General features: G+C 40.7%; 1 protein-coding gene across 4 annotated transcripts in view; it reads left to right on the top strand.

Moving 5' to 3' along the window:
- The window catches only part of itprid1 (ITPR interacting domain containing 1), a 147,488-nt gene that overhangs the window by 24,999 nt on the left and 99,032 nt on the right, over positions 1-23,457 (top strand). For 3 of the 4 annotated variants that reach the window (XM_048529826.2, XM_048529827.2, XM_048529824.2), the window contains exons 2-5: positions 6,807-7,000; positions 12,286-12,334; positions 16,706-16,749; positions 22,181-22,234. In XM_048529826.2, the coding sequence (XP_048385783.1) occupies positions 6,844-7,000; positions 12,286-12,334; positions 16,706-16,749; positions 22,181-22,234 (304 nt within the window). In that variant the 5' untranslated portion in view covers positions 6,807-6,843. Of the gene's footprint in view, positions 1-6,806; positions 7,001-12,285; positions 12,335-15,275; positions 15,331-16,705; positions 16,750-22,180; positions 22,235-23,457 lie in introns of those variants that run through there. The other variant, XM_059646320.1, reaches the window with a different exon arrangement.

The raw sequence follows: 23,457 nt of genomic DNA, 5'->3' as shown, positions 1-23,457 counted from the left end.
ACTCAATGGTGAGATTCTGAAGTTGTTATTTAAGGCTTGAGGGAAAAACCACAACATGGTTTCTCAAAGTAAGGAATTTGATGTTTTTCAATCTCTCCGTACTCTCCTACCCTTTCAAGCTACCACAACAGGGTGGGGAAGCTTCAGCTCATAGTTCCCATATTTGCAGTTGGCTCAGAGCTCAAATAGGATCTAACCAGTAAGACAGGCCATTTGGCCCAACCAGTTCATACCAGTGTTTACATTTCATTCAACACTCTTCCCATCCTAATTCATCTAAATCTACTGTAATAATTCTCTATTCCCTTTTCATTCATATGTTTGCCAAGTCGCCCTTTATGAATCTGTACTGTTCGCTGAGGCCTGTGGCAGCAAGTTCAATCCTCTCGCCATTCTCTCCATTGAGCTTCTTTGAGATTTAATACTTAATTTTGTGTTGGCTGTCTTAGAATGATACTTGCAAATACTTGGAGATATTGAACTGCGAGGAGAGTAATAGATTTCAAAAGGACATACCTTCCGGCAGTGTGATTTTGACTGCGGCAGACTCAATTATGATTTTCAAAAGGGAGTTGGATAAGTATCGGAAGAAAACTACATAGGCTATACAGGAAAGGCAAGGAATGGGGCTAGCCCTCAGAGAAAACTGTGTGGTCCCCTGTGCTGTCGTCATGCAGCGATTCTATGATGAATAGCACTAGCTAAATGCAAACCGTTATTAAAAAAGAGCATCTGTCATCTTGCTCATAACATAGTTTGAATATAATATTATGTCCATATACTTTTTGGGATTACTAACAATTGAAATGTCTCCCTGTATTTAAAAGCTTGGGCGTCTTCAAAATTTAATTGTATATTCAGTGAAACTAAAAATATCTCAGTGCTAATAAATGTGAAAACAAATGCTCCAAAATGCAAATTAGATGAGTAGGAAGTGTGCTCAGCAAATGCACCAAGCACTTAGCATGTTCTCAGTAGGACAGCATGCTCAGCATTGGCCATGGTCTAATTTCACTGTATTTGAGAAGAATCAACTCCCAATCACTGTTCTCATCATGCAAAACTGATAATCAGAAGGGTTTCCTCTGTTTTTCTTGGAAGCATCAAGTAAGTACACTGTACTCGTGCCTCCTTGCTGAAACAAATTTAATTTCTATTTAGCACATTAATGACTGTTTTAACTAAAGCTTCTTAATTTCATATTTGTCCACAGACGAGTTAACAACGTTAAAAGGAGGAAGTCTAAATACCTCAGCACTGGCTTAACATGATGAATTACAGTGCACTCTTATTTTAGATTTTGGAGGAACTGATTAGAAGGAGAAGTAACTTATTTTTTAAAGCATTTAAGGTTCTCAAAATTAATAAGAGAATTTAGATACCTTCTTATTTTTACAACTGTATGAATTTGGAGCAGAGATAGGCAGCTTGATTCCGTGTGTTTGTTCTGCCATTCAATAAAATCATGGCTGATCTGGCCACTGCTCATTCCTACCTACCCCAATAACCTTCATAGAAACATAGAAACTTTGTTTATCAAGAATCTATCTATCTCTGCTTAATATATTCAAAGGCCCTGTTTTTACTGACTTTTGAGGAAGAGAGTTTCAGAGATTCACAGCCTTCTGTGGGGAAGGCAATTCTCCTTTATCTCTGCCTGAAGAGGGTGACCCCTTATTTTTAAACAATGTTCCCAAGTTTCTAGATTCCACAACAAAAGGAAACATTCAATTCACATCACCCTGTCAAGACCAGCCACGATCTTACGAGTTTGAATCAAGCTGCCTCTTATTCTCCTAGAATCCAATGGAGTTTAGCCATTTCCTCATAAGAAATTTCCAGTTATAGAATCATAGAAACATAGAACATTACAGCACAGTACAGGCCCTTCGGGCCTCGATGTTGCGCCGACCTGTGAAACCAAAGTGAAGCCCATCTAACCTACACTATTCCATTATCATCCATATGTTTATCCAATGACTATTTAAATACCCTTAAACGTGGTGAGTCTACTACTGTTGCAGGCAGGGTATTCCACGCCCTTACTACTCTCTGAGCAAAGAACCTACCTCTGACATCTGTCCTATATCTTTCACCCCTCAATTTCAAGCTGTGTCCCCTCATGCTATGTCCCCATCTCCATCTAAGGGAAAAAGCTCTCACTGTCCACCCTATCTAATCCTCTGATCATCTTGTATGTCTCTATTAGGTCACCGCCTGACCTTCTTCTCTCTAACGAAAATAGCCTCAAGTCCCTCAGCTTTTCCTCATAAGACCTTCCTTCCTTACCAGGCAACATCCTGGTTAATATCCTCTGCATCCTTTCAAATGCTTCCACATCCTTCCTATAATGTGGCAACCAGAACTGTACGCAATACTCCAAGTGCGGCCGCACCAGAGTTTTGTACAGCTGCAACATGACCTCATGGCTCCGAAACTCAATCCCTCTACCAATAAAACCTAACACACCATACGCCTTCTTTACAACCCTATCAATCTGTGTGGCAACGTTCAGGGATTTATGTACATGAACACCGAGGTCTCTCTGCTCATCCGTACTACCAAGAATCTTACCATTAGCCCAGTACTCTGTATTCCTGTTACTCCTTCCAAAGTGAATCACCTCACATTTTTTTGCATTAAACTCCATTTGCCACCTCTCAGTCCATCTCTGCAGCTCATCTATGTCCCTCTGTAACCTGCAACATCCTTCCGCATTATCCACAACTCCACCAACCTTAGTGTCGTCTGCAAATTTACTAACCCATCCTTCTGCGTCCTCATCCAGGTCATTTATAAAAATCAGTCTGGTTTCACTGCCCACCTCTCACTGCTGTTGTTACCAGGAATGGTTTTCTGTGAATTAAATAGTTCTACAGTATTCAAAGGTCCTGAGATCTCCAGGAGCCGTCGCATATTTCAGATTTCACTGAATGTGGATGCCTTTGTGTAATGAACAAAATATTGCTGATGCTGGTAATACAAAACAAACACAGTGAATGTAGGAGCTACTGAACAGGTCTGGTGGCAGCTATGGGGAAAGAAATAGAGTTAACGTTCAAGCCCAGTATGACTCCTCTTCAGAACAGAAGCTTGTTGAGTCTCACCAGCATTTCAGTGCCTGTACTACTGCGATAACTCAGCAGCACCGCCAACACCACTAGGTGTTCAGGTCATTGAAAAATTGAATTAATATAGATTTCACAGCACTGGAAGGTATCACTGGAATAGGACTCAGCTTCCAGTCTGGGAAATAAAACATTTTTGATTCATGCGTTGAGGGATTGTCGCTAAACAAATTCTGAGTTGCCATTTGGAGTGAGTGCGGAACTTGGCCAAATTGTGAAGAAAATCTCCAGCAGTTCGATCAGACTGGCAGCCTGTAACAGTTACAGTATAAATATATCACCTACAAAATTCGCAAATGCTGGACTGATGCACGGCCGCTCAGTTTTACACAGCTGCCCTGCACTGCTTTCAGTTAACAAATTCAAGGATATTAACTCAGTGATGATGCAGACATTGTGATTACGTATTCAACTTAGGATGCTGTCATTTGGGGGTAGGAACTGTGGTTGTGGTATTTCCATCTATTTGTTTCTCTTATGCTTCTGAGTCATTGAATTCGAAGAACTGGAAGTTAGCGTTAGTGAATCTTTAGTAAGTTGCTGCAGCACATCTGGAGTTTGTGTACCCTGTAACCACTGAGCACGGTTGAGTGGATGATTAAAGAGTTCAAGTGGATAAGGTCTTGTACAACTGTACACTTTTGTGTCAAATGGTATTGAGGTGAAGGATATCGCTGATGCAGGCAAATGAACAGTGCTCCATCACACTTCCTCTCTGTGCCTCGTAGGTGGTGGACTGCAGATGGGTCAGCCATCATTATTGCCCCCATCACTGCTATTGAAGCTGGCCATTTCTGGGTCATTTATTGTGGCTGGTTTCTGATAAAAAGTGCTGTCAATAGCATGGGTTTAATTCCAGAATGAGCTGACATTAGCATGAAGGACCCTCCTTCTCAATCTCTCCCTTTGCCTGAGGCATAGTAACTCTTTGGTGAAACCACCACCAATTATCTGTGATGAGAGAGCAAATCCATGATCTGGCAGGACTTTGGTGATGTTACTGTACATTTTACCATTTAGTGTACATTCTAATAATAATGTAGAATAAGATCATAGACCTACATATCTTTCAGTAGTGCTGGCATGAGTAAATAGTCTGATTTTCCTGAGACTGCCGAGCCTTTCTATCTTGCCTTTAGTCCTTTGTTGTTCAAAGGAAGCAACAGCACTATTTAAGAATGCTTTTTATCTTGTTCTTTCATTAGTATTCCCCTCTCTGGTGGGCATCCATATTCTCTGAGATTCACCTTCAAGGAATCCATGAAACTTAATCTTGGTGTGCTTCACAACTGCTGTCCAAGTCTATGTTGTCAATACATGTTCATAAAGTCATAGAGGGATTTTATCATTAGTCATATGTTCTGCACGCCCCTTCATCTGAGAGGATGGTTGGTGATAGTTCTTCCCTTGAACTATTGGGTATTTCAACCAAAGCCATCAAATGTGGAACCTGTCCAATTGCTTATTGTGTCATAGAATCCCTATAACAGACCCTTCAGCCCAACAAGCCCACACCGACCCATCCCCCTATGGCCCATTTAATCTCCACATCCCTGAACACGATGGGCAATTGAGCATGGCGAACCCACCTAGCCTGCACATCTTTGGTCTGTGGAAGGAAGCCAGAGCACCCAGAGGAAACCTATGCAGACTCCGGGAGAATATGCAAACTCTACACTGTCGCCCGACGGTGGAATTGAACCTGGGTCCGTGGCGCTATGAGGCACCAGTGCTAACCACAGAGCCACCGTGCTGCCCTGTGTCTGGAGTAGATTATCCATGTATCCCAGGAATATTGGAATGTATGTATCACCATAACTTTGTAGACAGGAAGTTTTATTCTAAGTTAATGCGCTTTTTCCTTTACAGCCTCTTGTGGAAATGGACAAACACTCAGCTTGATCAGATGACTCTGCTTGCCACCCAACTGTTGAACAATTATTCAATTACCTTTTGAAAACCCATGAATACCTCTCCCACCCTCTCAGACCCTAAGAAGTTATCAGGGAAAAAGGCTTTTGTCATTTGGTTCTTTTGGCAACTGAACCTGTCCCCGAGTGACTCATCAGGTTCCAATATCCCTGAAAACTTCTTCAGGAATCTTCTTGGCCACAATCGTTCAATAGATGCCACCAACAAATAGCCATTTCATAACAACTTGTTTCAACAATACTTCAAGTAATGCATGCAAAGCTTATGCTTTCTGTCATTAATTGCCTTGTAAATGCCTTTGCTGATTTAGTGTCTGAATGATAAAGTATAAGATGGGTACTTGATGGATGGTTAGTTAACTGTACCTCAACAACCTTTAACCAAGAGAACTTCTACGTCATCATCACCAGGGAAGCAATGAGAGAATCCATTGGTTAGGATTCAGAAGCAAGAAAGGTATTATCATGCTATTGATCCATCTATTGTCTTCCAACTAATAAGACAGCTAAGCTGAGGTATTGAGCATGTAAACTAATAGCTCATTCTGAACCTTTATAAAACTCTCAAATAAAAGCAGAAAGTGCGACAGAAATTCAACAAGTCTGGCAACATCTGTGGAGAGAAAAATGGAGTTCAAAGACTCATAATGAGAGGCCCCATTAGAGCACAGCATCTAGTTCTGGTCATTTAACTTTAGGTAAACGCAAACATTCTTGAGGTGGTGCACAAGAGTAATTGTGAATGGTTCCAGTCACTTTAACCACAAGGCCAACCTGTAGAAGGTTTGTTCTTCCTGAAACAAAGGAGGTTGAGGAAAAATTAGATTGTACAAGATTACGAGAGGTTTAGATAAGGTAGTCAATGAGAACCTAGTCCTGTTAGTTGTAGAATAAGGACGAGGATCCAACAGTAACATTCAGGTAAATACAGAGTAATGTAAGGAAGAATGTCTTAGGCACAGATTGGTAGGGACTGACCTGGAACTCAATGCCTAAAGTAGTGGAAGAGAAGATGATAATGATTCCTAACAGTAACTGGATGGGTACTTGGGAGAAATAAATTTATTGTGCTGTGGGCGTAGAGCAAGGCAATGGGACCGACTGGATTGCTGGTGAGCTAGCGCAGTCTCAGTGGACCAATTGGCTTCCTTTTGTACCTTTATGACCTGATAACATCCTTAAGCCAACCAGAAATTATAATGATTACAGCCAGCGAAGAACAGAACAGCATTGATACCTGAAATTTGACCTCATTGGATTTACTCAAATTTTAGTTTTAAGATATCAAAATGACACCAACTTTATTTGCCTTCAAAAATTTTGATCTCATTTGTTTATGAATAAACATTGTGATGGTATAGTTCTCAGTGAAATACATCACTGTGTCTGAATCAAAGAGTATTTGGTACTTACTTTGTCTGGAGACTAAAGGACAACTTGTTTGTGGAATGTGCTAGAATTTCACATACATCTCCAATGATTTGTCACCCATGAGAAATTTGTGTTGGTGGAGAAGGCTGTAGGCAACACATGTTGGAGAGGGATTTCTTTTCTATCTGGCTCTACATATATGGTTAATGCTCTTCCATAGAGCCAGTGCCTCTTACACAAAATGCAAACTAAATGTAAATATCTCAGCTGATTAAAAATGTCATCCAACATCTGGCTAAGGTGATCCCTGAAACTGGGCTGCTTTTTTTATGGTTCTTGCAAAAATTAACTAAGATCTTTTTGTCATATTTTGCAGGCTAATTGCTGCTTGAAGATTCCAAGCTATCAAGAAAATGGCTTCAATCTCAGTTCATCCATCAGTGCTCAGCAACCTTGACAAGTCAAAGAGGATAACTCAAGCATCAATGAAGGATACGTGGACAGTCGTGGATGGAAATTCATCAGAAACTGTAGTGGATGATATGTCTATCTCTCTCCATACAAAGCATGGTAAGTGATTTAGGGTGTTCCTGTTAATAAATGTCAGGGAATAATGTGGGAGCAAGTTCTTCATCTAATGTACCAAGTCTTGACAAATATATTACTGTTATCGGTATATTGGTAATTTAGGTAATACATAGAGTTAAATCATCCACAGACAGCAGATCTCTTCAAAGCTCTCTAAGTCTACCACATCCAACCACAAATGGTAGTGGACAACTAAACAATAAACCAGAGGAGAAAATTCCGTCACCATTCCTGTCCTTAAATAGGGGGAGCCCCACACATCAGTGGAAAATAGAAGGCTGTAGCATTTGCAATTATCTTCAGTCAGAATTGTTGAGTCAAAATCCATCCTGGCCTCCACCAGATGCCCACATCATTACAGAGACAAGACTTCCATTAGTTTGATTTGTTCCATCTGATATCAAGAAATGGCCAAATGCACAGCAAAGATCATGGGACCTGACATCATGCCAGGAGTAGTTCTGAAGACCTCTGTTCTGGAGCCAGCTGTGCCTTTAGCCAAGCTGTTCCAATATAGCGACAAAAAATTGCATTTATGCAAAAATATAGGAGATTTCCCTTGGTATGACTGTCCTCAAAATATGTAACAAATGATCAAGCCATCAATCTACCCTCAATCATTCATAAGCCAAGAAATACAATCACGATAGCACATGCTCATCAATGTTCAGTTTAGATTCTGCTAGGGACACTTGGCTCCTGATATCAGTACACCCTTTATTCATACATAGATAAAAGAGCTGAATTCTAGTTATGAGGTGATTAGAGACATTATTTACCCTTGATGTCAGGATGGTACTTGACCAAGTGAGACAACAAACAGTCCAAATAAAATTATATTAAATGGAAATCAGCAGGCAAATCCTCCACTCGCTGGAGTCCTACATAGTGATAAAGTCACAGAGATCTATGAGGCAGAAAATGGCCCTTTGGCCCATCATGTCCACACCAATCAAAAACAACCATCCAACTCTTCTAATCTTGTTTTTCAACATTTGGCCCATAACCTTGTGCTTGACATAGCAAGTGCATATCAAAATACTATATAAATGTTATGAGAGTTTCTGCCTCTGCCATCCTTACAAGCAGTGAGTTCTGGACTGCCATCACCATCTGAGTGAAAAAGATTTTCCTCACAACTCCTCTAAACCCTCTACCCTTTAACTTAAATCTATGCTCCTTGGTCATTGATTTCCTCCATTAAGTCTCTACATGTATATCTTATCTATACCTGTCATAATTCTGTACATCTCAACCATGCCCCGTCTAAATCACCTTTTGCGCTAAGGGAAACAACCCCAGTCTGTCCATTCTATCTTCAGAGCTGAGACCTGGTAACATCCTGGTACATCTCCTCTGGACCTGGACCAGTGCTGTCACCTCACTCCTGTAATGTGGATTCCAGAACTTGCACACAACACTGTAGCCCTGGCTTGACCAATATTTCATACAATTCCAGCATCAGCTTCCTAGTTACCCAGCAGAAAGGAAGATGATTGCGGTTGTTGGAAGTCATCATTTGTGCCTCAGGGCATCTTTGCCAGATTTGTTCAGAGAAGTGTCCCACATCTAACCATCTTCAACCACTTCCTTAATTGCCTTTTCACCCACGTAAGCAACAATAAAAGTGAATGAATCCTAGGAATATCCATGGAAATGGTGCTTTAGGTTTGACTCGAAGTGTCATTATGTGATTTGTTGTCCAGAGCAAAAAAGGCAGAGTCTCTGAAATGACACATCAAAAAGATACCTCTAAGGAAGGGGATGACAATAATAATAACAATGAATCTACACTCATACATGTTAAAATGAGTTTTAATCTGATGATGATTGTTTTCATCATAGATTTTCTTAATTTGTGGTATTAATGTATGTAGTGCAATTGAGTGGAAAATTTATCTTGATTCACTGTATACTGGTGATTCTTGCAAGATTGTACAATTATTCTTTGCTTTTTTGACAATGCTGCTCTTTGGCATGTTAGGGTACAAGTAAGGCAGAGGTCCAAGAGCTGGGTCAGAAGGATAGGTTTAAAAAAAGTAGCTTCCTGAAGGAGGAAGGGGAGCCAAAAAGGTTTATTGAAAGAACAAATAACATATTGTGATGTAGTACAATGCTCGCCCCTTTTTGAGGCAACAGTAGATTAAGTCTACCTCCTGATTAACTACCCTCAACATCAGGTACAGGGAATCAGAATTCCAGGACATGTAATTGAGACTGATCATACTTTACCCAAAGGATAATAGCCAGTAGAGATTGTTATCTTCTTCCTGATAATCTCTTATTTTTAATCAGTCAGATTGCAATTTTCCCAGACATTGTAAGTATTCAAATTAAACTCCTCAGTAATTACTCCCTGACCAAAAGGGAAGAGCAGTTAGGTTTTTTGAGTTATTGATACAGAAGACACGGTGAGACAGTGTGAACTTTAAAACACACAAAAGTTTTCAAACTAGCAAATGTGCAATTTAGTGTTTACATGAAAAGCATAAACCATCAATCTGGAAGAGGAAGAGATAGCTTTTCTTATTTCTAATAAAGAACGTGAGTAGTAAAATTTGCATGTTTCAGTGATTTTTAGAAAGGAGTGGATATTGATTAAATACCATAGTTATATTGTTTTAATCCCTGGCTGTGTAAGACTCTACATACAAAATGAAAATCCAATTGTTTCCAAGCATGTTCATATACTTACATTAAATACTTGGGGTTATATAATGAATTGTGGAACATTTTGTATTCATACTAAACCTTCCTTTTTTGATTTCTCATATTGGGTGAAAGAGCTGCCAATTGTAATGAAGATAAGATGGATCTTCGGTGACAATTATTTTTGCTAAGTCAAATACATCTTCAAAGGAGATAACAAGAATTGTGGTCTAATATTCTTCTATCTGAATGGTATCAGAACTGGCAATGTGCTTGCATGCTAATGTAAGACTAAAAAGTCATAGAATGTAAATTTTAAGTGTGTGTATTTTCTTATTCATCAGTTCACATTGTCATGAAGGGAATCAACCATTATGCTCTTAGAAGCTATCTCGTTTAAGCAATGTGCTTTATTTTCTGTCAGCGTACCAAAAAATAAATTTTTGATGTAAATTCCTTTATTTTTAAGATGTCATTTGACCCTTGTTCCTTGGCAATGCAGCCTCGGCAGCTGAAAGTACAGCAGCTAATGATAAAACAATTACAATTGTGAGGCCAGGATTAGAGAAGCAAAGATTTCCACCAGGATTGTAGATTGGAGTACGTTTATGTAGATCACAAAGGACCCGACTATTGAGAGATTTGAAAATGAGGAGAATTTTTAAAAAGTCTGTTGTTGCATAATGGGAAGTTTATGTCAGCTATTAAGCACAAAAGCCAAGGTTGTATATTAGAACATAGATATCACAGATTGAGACGAACACAGCGTAATGAAGGATAGAATTTGGGATGCCTCCAGGAGTACTTTCAAGTTGACAAATCCAGAGGTGACAGAAGCATGAGTTAAGGTTTTGGCAGCAGATGTGCTGAGACACTGCAGTGTCTAGTGTGATGAGACTATGGCTTTAACAGGGTCTATTTTATCCTTTTTTTAAAAAAAGAATGGTTTTAAGACAGAAGTGTAGAGATGACTATTGAAAACTTGTAAACAACTTGTCAGGCTTTGGGTTGTTTTTTAAAAGTTGGAACAATGGAGGCAGCCTGAATAGGGGTGGTCAAGCTCTCACAGAATCAGGATTTTGAGTTTCTTAGTTTATCAGTTGCAGTTTTTGCTAGGGGGTTGGGGGTGGAGATAATGAGAACTGCAGATGCTGGAGAATCCAAGATAACAAAGTGTGAAGCTGGACGAACACAGCAGGCCAAGCAGCATCTCAGGAGCACAAAAGCTGACGTTTCGGGTCTAGACTCTTCATCATTTGAGGTGGTCAGGTCTGGTCCACAAAGCTAGTGATATTGTGCTGGTAAAAAATAAATTATCTTAATGGTAGCGTGTAAATGTAGTTAAAAGCTCATCTCTAGGTCAAATACAATATCAAGATTGTGAACAGTCTGTTTGAGCCTCAGGTGGTAACCAGTGAGAGATCGAGATAGCGAGAGTTGATGGCTAAGGAGTAGAATTTATGGTGGGGTCCAAAGACAATCAGTTTGGCCTTGCTAATATTTCATTGACAATGAGGAAATTGATAGTTGAGGACAATTCCAAAAACTGGTAAAGACACAAGCTTAGCAAATGTGAAACTAATTTATTTTTCAATACTTCAATTCTTTATATTGATGTGAGTTTATCAGTTTTGTTTACCTTTACTATAATTTGCCTTACATTCCAATACCTTATTTAAAATTTGAACAAATTTGAGTGAAAAGTCAACAAGGTCTCAAACTTGGAGCTAATGCCATTAATGCCATAAGCTTGACATTTGTTCAAACAACAGAATCTCCCTTTGGGCATTCTGCCATATGAGCATATCTGCCCGATGGTACTCAAGGAGAAAGGGAAGGTACTGAATGATTCTATTTTTCATGGAACAAATTAAGTGTTAATTCTATCTGCAATGTCAATTTACCACTTGCAGCATATTGAGGTTAAGAAACTACAATTATTAGGTTAAAACTGGCCAGTTGAAAGACAGAATCTCATTCCACATTGCGATCAAGCTCTGGACAAAAGGTAAAGAAGTAAATGCTAGGGGGACAAGATATTCTCATTTTGCCAGCACAATTTTGGCATTTCATTAAATGTCTTAGAGTCCTGTAAATTTCTTTAAAAATAGTTCAAATGTTCTGGTTTGCACTACTTTCTTTTTTTTAATCAAACATACATTGGTATTGTTACAGAGGTAGTAGGAAGTGCCGATGCTGGAGAATCTGAGATAGCAAGGTGTACGGCTGGATGAACACAGCAGGCCAAGCAACAACAGAGGAGCAGGAAAGCAGATGTTTCAGGTCGAGACCTCGGCCCGAAATGTCAGCTTTCCTGCTCCTCTGATGCTGCTTGGCCTGCTGTGTTCATTCAGGTCTACACCTTGTTATACACTGGTATTGTAACGGTTTTAGTTTTAACTGCTTTATCATTAACTAGCTAAACTAAATTAATTAAAGATATAATTGAGATTGCCATCAGGAACTTTTTTTGTTCAAAGTATGATCAAAGTGTGGAAGGAAACTTGGGCAGGGTATTATCATAGCAAACTTGATGCCACTATGGAGGGATGGATGAAGTGAATTGTATGGCTTAATCTTTCTGATCACTACTTATCTTCAATTTTGTGCTCCCTTAGGAAGCCATAAGCAACAAAGTATTCAAGAATGGCTCAATACTAGCTGCGTGTAAGTAATCATTACTTACTCATTAGAATGTGCAAGATTTTTTTTCTTTCAATTGAGCCAAAAGAAAATCATTTTCTTCCCAATGTTTCTACAATCCTTATCTTTCCTGATAATAATGCTCCTGTGCCAGCTGCTTCTCGGTAAATGTGATGACAATTAGGACTATAGTCTGCCATCATTGTTATTAGCCTGTGTTTTGTTTACTTGTAGGATCATTTATTTGAGCATTTGTGAACTCCCTGAGCACACAAATGACTTTGCTTTTACAAAAAAAATACACACGATAAATAAAACACTTATAAATTTAAATTGTTCATTCGTAAAATTTGTCAACTTACGTAACACAATATGACAATTTGCAGAGTATAATACAAATCATTATGGTGAAGCATAGTACATGACAGACTCAAGTCTGTCTATATCAATGACAGTTTTATCTATATTTACACTACATCATACATTTTCTGATAGACGTGGTTCCAAAGGTTCCAAACCTTGGTGCAATATGCTGGGATGGCTCTAAAATGGATTGGTTCGCATTTGTGATCATAGTCTCATACTACTTCAGTGCATCCTCAAAATGATGTTCTGGATTTTGAAATTTGCAAGGCTTTAACAATCATAGGCCATCATGGGCAATTTCTTTCTTTTGGGTAGACCAAAGAACATCTTTCACTGAGTTAATTGTCTTCTGGTCACAGATGATGTTGATCTAAGTCTGCAGCCCAGAAATAGCACAAATAATGCAGAGATAATCCGAAACATCAATTTCCCTGCTCCCCTGATGCTGTCTGGCCTGCTGTGCCCCTTCAGTTCCAAAGAAGGGTCCTGACCTGAAACATCAACTTTCCTGCTCCCCTGATGCTGCCTGGCCTGCTGTGTGCATCCAGCTGCACGCACTGCTATCTCTGACTCCACCATTGGCAGTTCTTACTGTCTCTCATAAAGGATGCAGATTGTTTTCTTTTGGAGCTGCTGGAGATGAATCTCAACAGAACTTCTGTACCTTTTCCCAGACGATCATTGGAAATGCACATTCCCCATTGCTGCCAACTTGGAGGACAATTGATCTGGGTCTGAGACAGTTGGTATGAATGAAGGACCTCATGGGAAGAACCCTTTTCGCCATCTATCAATTTACATCTTAGTGTAGGTTGGACATTCTCCCAATGAGACATTTTGCCAAATAAATTTGGCAGTTTACTGGGAACCATTCATCACAATTCCCAGGACTCTTGCTCAATAGAGACTAATTGCTGACCACTATCTAATGAAATTATGGTAAAAGGTCTTTCTCTGCACAAAATTTTCCACAAGGGAAAGGTGTTACAGCACAGTTAAACTGAATGGGGCATTCATATGGCAATCTGATCAGACCCATCCTTTTCAATACAGAAAACAGATAACACCATAACCTTGGGGTGGAATTTGAATCTCTAAAGATGAAGAGGTATGAATTGGAAGGGAGTTTAAAATATTAAGGCCTGGGACTTTTATCCTGAGGACAGGTAGAGGTATAAAGCAAATTTCACGCCAACATGGCCCTTCATGTCCCTCACGCCAGGATATGGCAAGTGTATACCCATTCACTCACTATAAATCATAGAGAATTAGTGATATCTGCATCGCTTGATACAGGTGAACATAACTGCTAGCCATCAGGATGAGGGTAACATTGTTTATAAAATCTCCTTCCTTTTACCCCCACCAGATGTGACTCTGTCCAGACAGTTCATTCTCAATTTCATGATAAAATGGAAAATGGGTCAGCTGACTGTCTTGGTGCTGGCTAAGATATGGTATGCACTGGACTGCATATAGCAGCTGTGAGTTTCTTTTCCTTCGGATGACCAAATTCTTGTCCAGGATTGAGAGTGAATGTCATGTCATGTTATTTTAGCTATGCAATTCTCCCACTACTTGATGGATGCCATGACCTCTTTAGGCCATATCCCAACATTTTCAAGGAAGCCGAAAGGACTGCGGAGAAGACAGAGGACTTTTTAGCCCAGTTATGAAAAGTAATGTCTCACGTTGGTTCTGAATTATTTTGGCTCCTGAATATAACACAAACTGGTTGTAGACGGTTATTTACCTGTGGGGAGCCAGTGAATCCAAATAGATTGTGGTGGCACTGTCCAGTTGTAGATAGTTCTGAACTTGTGTGTGTCCACTGGCTGGATCATCACCATAATTGGGGTTGGGCTACAAGAAACATTTCTTGTTCCACAACACAGTGTGCCAGTGAAAAATGGACCCATTACCAAGCCCCAACCATCTTTGTGGCCTCATTGTTTGACACTTTGGAATCGGGTTTGAATGCCAGTCCTTACCCAGCAGAAAAGATATTGAAAGGAACCAATGTTGCTTCAGCACAGATTTTTACAGCGAACAGATAGAGAAGTGGTTCACCCTATCCATCTGTACTGGATTGAACTTGATCCAGATCCCAGAGACAAGGATACTGCAACCAATCTGCTGCAGCACCTAGTGATTCCTGTTTCCCACTGCCCCCTTTCCACAGTTACATTCTAAAAGCAAAATTCTATCGCTTCATCTGTCAGATATTTTTCAATTCAACTTTCTGTACAAAAATTACTATTATTTCCATTAAAACAGTAGGCAGTGTGTTTTAATAATGGCACACTAAAGGCAATGTCAACTAATTATTTTGTACGGTCAGTTATTTAAAATATTGATTTTTCACATCACTGATATAATCACTGGTAACTTTATAGGGAAGTAATGGGAGAGATTTCTCGCCTGTGGTTCTGCCTTAAGCTGAGAAATTAAGTAGCTGGAGATCTGTAACTTCCTGAAGCATGAAACCTCCAATACATTTTCAGTAGTATAAATCAATCTATTTGTAAAAGGAACTATCAGAACAAGTTTGTCCACATGTCAGCCACTTTCTGTTTAAAAAGCACTTTCACACTGATGCAACAATTTCTTCTGATAACCAAAGGCAGGACTCTGAAAACAGATGGACAGTAATGGTGAGTTTCCAATGCCTCTCATTATGACCCTGTTAACAGTGTCTTTCCCAGAAAACAAGTGAAACTAGGTCATTACATTTATTCATGGCTTGCTTAAGTTGATTTTTGATAAACCAAGTAGTCAAGGTTTAAGGGGCGCAGACAGAATACTAGAGTTGATCAGCCATGATCTTATTGGTGGGAGACCAGGTTTAAAGGGCTGAATGGGCTTATTCCTGCTGTAAAGTTCTGAGCTCCTACATGCTCTGCTATTGGATTTATCGGATTAGGGAAGGATGGCGCCATGGCCTCTCAAAGAGGGCCGTACAGATTCTAGATTTGGGCCGTGAATGTGAATGACTGTTATCACAGGAACTTAGGAGTGGTAGTAGATGTTGTCAAAATCATGTTATTTGCATGATTGCTGGCATGAAACTCAACCTTGGAGGCTCAGAAAGAGAAAAAGTGTAACTACGTTGATTCACTTCCGTAGGTAGGTGTAAATTATTCTGACAGATTCCTCAAATTTAATCATTTCAATTCATCTTATTTTCCTTTAGGTGTTATTTTACTATGTCTAATTAATTTGCAATTTAACTAATCTTAGTTGGATGGAGACAATGGTCTGCTTGTATTCTTGGTAGACTGTTAATTCAGAGATCCAAATAGTGTTGTAGGTTTGAATCCATCTATGGCGCTTGATGGGATTTGAATTCAATAGAAATAAATAATCTGAAATTATGAATTGTTCAGAAAAATCTATTTGTTTCGTGATGTCCCTTGGGGAAGGAAACTGCTGTCCCTGCCTGGTTTCTTAACATGTAACTCCAGACCCACTGTTAGGTGGTAGGTTCTTAACTGCTGTCTGGCCTTGCCTTTAACACACATCTCCTGTCAATGAATAGAAGTTATTTAGCTGTTTCTTTCTCCACACTTACCTTCCATTGATCTGTGAGATAGATGATGTGACCTGCCTTACAATTGGATCCAGATGCGCAATTGTGGTTAAACAAGTACTAAGCAATTTATGGTGCAAAAAAAAAGTAAGTCAGTTCAAAAGTTGAGGTTAAAACAAAATGATAAGACTTGTTACAAGCTTCACCACGCTAGCAACGTCTAGGTCAGGATTTGTTTGGTGTTCGTTTTGATCTGGCAATGGCAGAGTGAGAAAGGCTCCAGCGGAATTCAGGTATGAAATTATTTTTTTGAGAAATGCATCACTCAGGTGAACACAGGAATCACCAGCATTGCCAGCATTGAATGTGTTAATGTTGCAATCCTCCCACTGCTACCTTCAGACTATTGCATTAAAATGTTTTGTGTTGAGTTCCTGGAATGAGCCCGTTGACTGGGTGTGGAAGATTTTGCATGATTTAACGTGTCTGTTGCTTTACAGGTTACATGCAAATGAGCAGAGGCCTCAAAGCCCACAGAGAATAGGTAACAATAGAAATTATTATTGGGAGCTTTATTGGTATTCTACAGTTAATGAATTTTGTATTAATTTTTAGTAATAATTATGAATAATTGTTAATATTAGTTATTTTGCCTTTCACTGTCATTTCAAAGTAAAATGCCCACCCTGCTCCCAGGGTACAAAAACAATTTTTCCACTTACCTGCTTCCAATGTGAAGTTTCCGACGTCAGGAATGCTTTGTAGGAAAATGCATGATTACAACACATTACTTTCCTGAAAGTGGAAAATTTTCCTTCTGCTTTTGGCTTGGCTCTTGCTCATGTGACTATTCCTCGTTTATAAATCTTGCCTTAGTGCTGGGAGACCATTGACCTTGAGCGAGTTTGCACCAAACTTGGTCTGCTCTGTGTCATCAGTTAACATAAGCATGCTGTGTTAAAGTTTGGAACAAGGTTTGTGGAATTTAAGTAAAAATTCTCCCTAATTTGTAACCAGTAACTCCTTGTAGTAGCAGTTTTCCTGCCAGCTCAGCTGAAACTGACTATCCTTAATTCCAGAGAAGTACAATCAGAATGCTTTCATTTTCAACAGAAACAGTAAATATTGGAAATGTTGCAGTGGAATTCCATTGATTCCTAAAATGGCAGCAGCGAGTACTGTTAATTGCTTCTCCACGTGTGTTGGCTGTAAAAGCTCTTTTAGAAAATGTGCCCAAGAATTTTTGGAGATGACAGAAGAGTGATACATCAGATGCAGTATTTTGTTTCCATTATTTTTGAAATTGCTGTTACACTGTTGTTGAGTGTAAGTTTCAAAACTCAATTGGCAATGACATGGTACAGATCTTTGATTGGTCATCCTAGCTCTTCTGTGAACAAGACAGCTTTATTTTCAAAGTCGAGATAAGCACCTGAGCAAAATTACAAAGCTCTGCTTGAGTAAGAGCCTTGAAAGCATTGGTGATGCTAAGCAAGCAATGGCATTGTATTATGAAGTCCATTTAATATTGTTTTCTCTTGAGGTGTTTTAAGGGGTGGATGTCAGAAAAAGCAAAACACATGAGATAATAGGTAAATAGAATTTAGGGAGCAAAAAGGTTACAGAGGCATCTCAAACAATGAGAGAGGTAATGAAATGAATACATTTTGACAGGGAATCCCAAAGCTTTCAGAGCTGCAGGAGTAAAATTGGGTATGTGCAGCAGGCCAGAATTGGAGCAATGCGGAAACTTTGCTTGGAGAGGTGTGAGGGGGATTGCAGAGCTGTCAGAGATTATAGAAACGAGGAGAACTGAGATGAGGTGGGATTTGAAAACAACCTTCACCTCCTGATCTGAGCCATACTGAGCAGGTGGCCCATGCATAGAATATGCCTTGGTTGTGGTCTCATTCATCCACATTGGCTGGCCAACAAGAGATTTAAAGCCAAACTAATCATATTATATCACAGAAAAAAAAGCAAAAACCTTAAATTCCTTAAAGAAACTGATTAACCTATGACGAAGGAACGAAGGAAATAACTGCTTCGTGTTATTACCTTTTTAATGGACTCAGCAGGGTCCAAGAAAAAGGTGCTGAACAGTGACATTCTTGGGCTCCTACATAAACAAAAAAGGCACATTTTTTAAAAAATGAGCAGAGTAGGCCATTCGGCCCTTTGAGCCTAATCTGCTGTTCAATCATTCAACTCAGAGCCTTGTTTTTACCTTCTCCCTGTACTCTTTGGATCCTAAAAAAATTTATTTAACTCCTCCTTGAAGGCATTTGATGTTTTGGCTTCATCTTCTTTCTGTGGCTAAGGATTCTCCAGGCTCTGGTGCTCTTGGTGAAGAAATTTCTCCACAACCCAGTCCTAAATGGCCTAGCCCTGGTTTAGGACTCCCCCAATCACAATTCCCACAGAGCCAGGAGTTTTAGTTTCAGTTTTTCAGTAACAGTTGCTGGGATCTTGAAGCTAGATTTGGAAGCTATAGTTCATCTCACCCTGCTACTATCTCTCTCTCTCTCTCTCTCTCTCTCTCTCTCTCTGTTATTCTCTTGATGTTTTTCCTCCTGAACTGGAGAATTGCGTGGGAGACAATCTATCTTACTGAATTGCATTTGCCAAGTGTGTGTTTGTGGGATTTACTATTTATTTAAACAGTTACTATTTAAATAATACTTAGATAATCTATTATCCTGTTAAGTTTTCCAGTTGAGATAAATTATTCCAATTTCTTCTTTCTTTTGTTGGATTTTATGATAAAATGTGTTTTGTTTAACGCTTAGTAGTTTGACCAATCAAATTGCATCTAGAGCTCAATGCCTGGCCCTTGCCTTTAAAATAAGAAAAAGTTAGAATCTAGGCTATCTTCTGAATGCATTTTGAGGGGATTTGGTCTGGTCCACAATGGGATGACTAACCTTCTGAAAAGTATAGATTGAGGACAATAAAGAATGCAGAAACAATCAAGTCTGTAGCCATTTAGAATGTCAACAGTGTTTGTTCCCTAAGATGTGACGAAGAGATCTGGGAGTTGTCTGTAATTTTGCCAAAGATAACTATGCCATTCAGAACTAAAGTAAAGGAAATGAAGAGCAACATTTAAAGATAAACTTTAAAGCAATTGATTTGCATTTATTTTATTTCAATTCCCTTTATTGAATTAATCTCCTGCTTGTTCAATTCATTCATTCATATTATGAATTCAATATTCTGGCTTTAAATTCCTCCATTGGTGGTGTTAAATTGTCTGAAGAACATGTCCTATTATGAGATGAAGATAAACTACAGCTGAGTTTCAGTCAAATAGCTAAATGCTATGAGCCCATAACTGTATGAAGAGAAATTGTTGGAATAATTATAACATTGTTAACAAAAGCTGTAACTGGACTGTTTGTACCACTTGCTGCAAAGCTACAGAAGCAATATCTTATTGTGCATCAGAGAGAGTAGGAAATGCAGATGCTGGAGAATCTGAGATAACAAGGTGTAGAGCTGGATGAACACAGCAGGCCAAGCAGCATCAGAGGAGCAGGAAAGCTGACGTTTCAGGCCTAGACTCTCCTTCAGAAATGTGGGTGGGGGAGAGGGTTCTGAAATAAATAGGGAGAGAGGGGGAGGCGGATAGAAGATGGGTAGAGGAGATGCTAAGTGAGAGGAGATAGACAGGTCAAAGAGGCAGAGATGGAGCCAGTAAAAGTGAGTGGAGGTGGGGTGTTAGGGAGGGGATAGGTCAGTCCAGGGATGACAGACAGGTAAAGGGGGCGGGATGAGGCTAGTAGGTAGGAGATGGGGCTGGGGCTTGAGGTGGGAGGAAGGACAGGTTAGGGAGGTGTGGACAAGCTGGGCTGGTTTTGGGAAGCAGTAGGGGGAGGGGAGATTTTGAAGCTTGTGAAGTCCACATTGATGCCATTGGGCAGCAGGGTTCCCAAGTGGAATATGAGGTGCTTTTCCTGCAACCTTCGGGTAGCATTATTGTGGCACTGCAGGAGGCCCAGGGTGGACTTGTCGACTAAGCAATGGGAGGGGGAGTTGAAATGGTTCGCGACTGGGAGGTGCAATTGTTTAGGGCGAGCATAGGTGTTCTGCAAAGTGGTCCCCAAGCCTCCACTTGGTTTCCCCAATGTAGAGGAAGCCACAATGGTTCCAGCAGATGCAATAGACCACATTGGCAGATGTGCAGGTGAACATCGGCTTGATATGGAAAGTCATCTTGGGGCCTGGGATGGGGGTGAGGGAGGAGGTGTGGGGGCAAGTGTAGCACTTCCTGCGGTTGCAGGGGAAGGTGCCGGGTGCAGTGGGGCTGGAGGGGAGTGTGGAGTGGACAAGGGAGTCGCAGAGAGAGTGGTCTCTCCGGAAGGCAGATAAGGGTGGGGATGGAAAAATGTCTTTGGTTGCGGGGTCGGATTGCAGATGGCAGAAGTGTCGGAGGATGATTCTGTTTTGGTTATTATTGCGGGGAGGGATTATGAGGGATGAGTTGCGGGGAAATGTGAGAGACACGGTCAAGGGTGGTCTTGACCACTGAGGGGGGGATGTTGCGGTCCTTGAAAAACAAGGATACCTGAGATGTTCGGGAGTGGAACTCTTCATCCTGGGAGCAGATGCAGCAGAGGCGAAGGAATTGGGAATAGGGGATGGAATTTTTGCAGGAAGGTGGGTGAGGGCATGTGTATTCTAGGTAGCTGTGGGAGTCAGTGAGCTTGAAATGGATATCGATTTCCAGTTGTTTACCAGAGATGGACACAGAGAGGTCCAGGAAGGAGGGAGAGGTATTAGAGATGGTCCAGGTAAACTTAAGATTGAGGTGGAAGGTGTTGGTGAAGTGGTTGAACTGTTTGAGCTCCTCATGGGAGCACAAGGTGGCACTGATACAGTCATCAATGTAACGGAGGAAGAGGCGGGGTTTGGGACCTGTGTAGGTGCGGAAGAGGGACTGTTCCATGTAACCTACAAAGAGACAGGCATAGCTTGGGCCCATGCGGGTACCCATGGCCACCCCCTTTGTCTGTAGGAAGTGGGAGGAATCGGAAGAGAAATTGCTGAGGGTGAGGAGAGTTCGGCTAGGCAGATGAGGTGGGGGGGATTGGTCGGGTCCGCGGGACAGGAAGAAGCGGAGGGCTTTTAGGCCATCTGCATGGGGAATGCAGGTGTATAGGGACTGGATGTCCATGGTGAAAATGAGGTGTTGGGGGCCAGGGAATTGGAAGTTTTGGAGGGCATGGATGTGGGAGGGGGGTTCCTGGACCAAGGGGGAGAAAATGGAGTCCAGATAGATGGAGATGAGTTCGGTGGAGCAGGAACAGGCGGAGACAATGGGTCGACCAGGGTAGGCAGGTTTGTGGATTTTGGGAAGGAGATAGAAGCGGGCGGTGCGGGGTTGGAGAACGATGAGGTTGGAGGCTGTGTGAGAGGTCACCTGAGGTGATGAGGTTGTAGATGGTTTGGGAGATGATGGTTTGGTGGTCAGGGGTGGGGTCATGATCCAGAGGGTGGAAGGTGGAGGTGTCAGAGAGTTGGCGCCTGGCCTCGATGATGTACAGGTCAGTGCGCCAAACTGCAAATGCGCCTCCGTTGTCCGCGGGTTATATGGTGATGTTGGGATTGAAGTCCCACTTCAAGCCGCCCCCTTGACCTGTCCATCCTCCCTGGACTGACCTATCCCCCCATCCCTGCCTCTTTGACTGGTTTCTCTCCTCCCCACCTATGTTCTCCTCCAACCATCATCTATCCGTCACCCCCTCTCTCCCTATTTATTTCAGAACCCTCTTCCCCTCCCCCATTTCTGAAGAAGGGTCTAGGCCTGAAATGTCAGCCTTCCTGCTCCTCTGATGCTGCTTGGCCAGCTGTGTCCATCCAGCTCTACACCTTGTTATCTCTTATTTTGCATCATTTATTTTCAACTATTTCTGGGAGTAAAGCATTAAATTACAATGACATGGTAACGTCTGATCATTTGTCTGTGCCATCAGGTGTGATGAGCAGGATGAACAGTGCGGAAGATGACTTGATGCTGGGTGTCGAAGGTGAGGCACACTATTTATGTTTCCCCTCTCCGCAAGTCAAGTCTGCTTCGCCCAGACCACCACCACGCCCCTTCACCAGACCCACCCCAGCCCTGCCTGTTATGTAGTGGTTCAGGTAGTAAAGATCAAAAATATATTTTTCCCAATGTTCTGTGCATTCTTATCTCCTTATCATTTTCTGATGGTTGGTACTACCTGTTGGAGAAAACTGCACCCACCCATGTATAGTCAAGAAGAAGGATCTGAATGAAATTACACAGGGTACTTTCATTCCTTGAAAAATTGTTTGACTAATTATTTAAGGGTACATTATTTTAAGATTACTTGTTTTAACTTTTGCAACACACCCAGCATCTATTTGACCATATAGCTGCACACTCTTGGTTATAGATGAAACAAAACTTTCTTTTTTCTTATCCTTTCATGGTATTTAAATATTTCTGCATTTATTGCTCGTTCCTAATAGGCCTCAAGAACGAATAGCCTTACTTGAGCATTTCAGATCAAAGTCAACAATATTGAAGTCACAGACCTGCCAGAGAAATTTCTTTCCTCAATGACATTCGTGAACCAATTGGATTTTTCTGAAAATCGCTGATAGTTCCATGGCCACCATTAATGAAATGAGTTTTCAGTTCTAAACTCATTAATTGAAATTATTAATAATTTGAATTTAATCCCCATCAATGGCTATGGTAAGATTTGAGCCTACATCCCCAAATCATTAACTTAACACTTTGCATTATGAGTCCAATGATGTTGCTACTTAATTTAACTGAGTCTTTTCATTTCATACTCATCAGATCAAATGCAAAAATACTAAACTTCAAATAATCCCAGCACATGCTATTGCAGAAAGTGTTACTCTTTGGTTGATAAGTCAACTCTGGTTGATAGTCTGGAGAGAAATTATTGGAGATCTGTAGGCTACCCAAGCTTGTGAAGATTCAAAAAAGGCGCAAGGGTTGAATGTCTTGCATTTGTTTGCAAAGACCGGATCCCTGCAGGAATGTGTGTTGCTTTGAGCAAAGCATGATGTAGTGGCTATGTGCACAACATTTTCCACCAGCAGGAAGCTGCATTCCTCTATGGTGTGAGATGAATTCTGAATGGAAAGGCTGTGTGCATGGGCCATGATAGAGTCATGGAGTCATACAGCGCAGAATCAGTGTCCAGTTCCTGTTGCCCTGCTATCAGAAGGATATTTTTTGATTGGAGAGGGT

The sequence above is a fragment of the Stegostoma tigrinum genome, chromosome 5 (genome assembly GCF_030684315.1).
Source record: "Stegostoma tigrinum isolate sSteTig4 chromosome 5, sSteTig4.hap1, whole genome shotgun sequence".
Taxonomy (NCBI): domain Eukaryota; kingdom Metazoa; phylum Chordata; class Chondrichthyes; order Orectolobiformes; family Stegostomatidae; genus Stegostoma; species Stegostoma tigrinum.
This window is presented reverse-complemented; position numbering and strand designations above follow the sequence as displayed.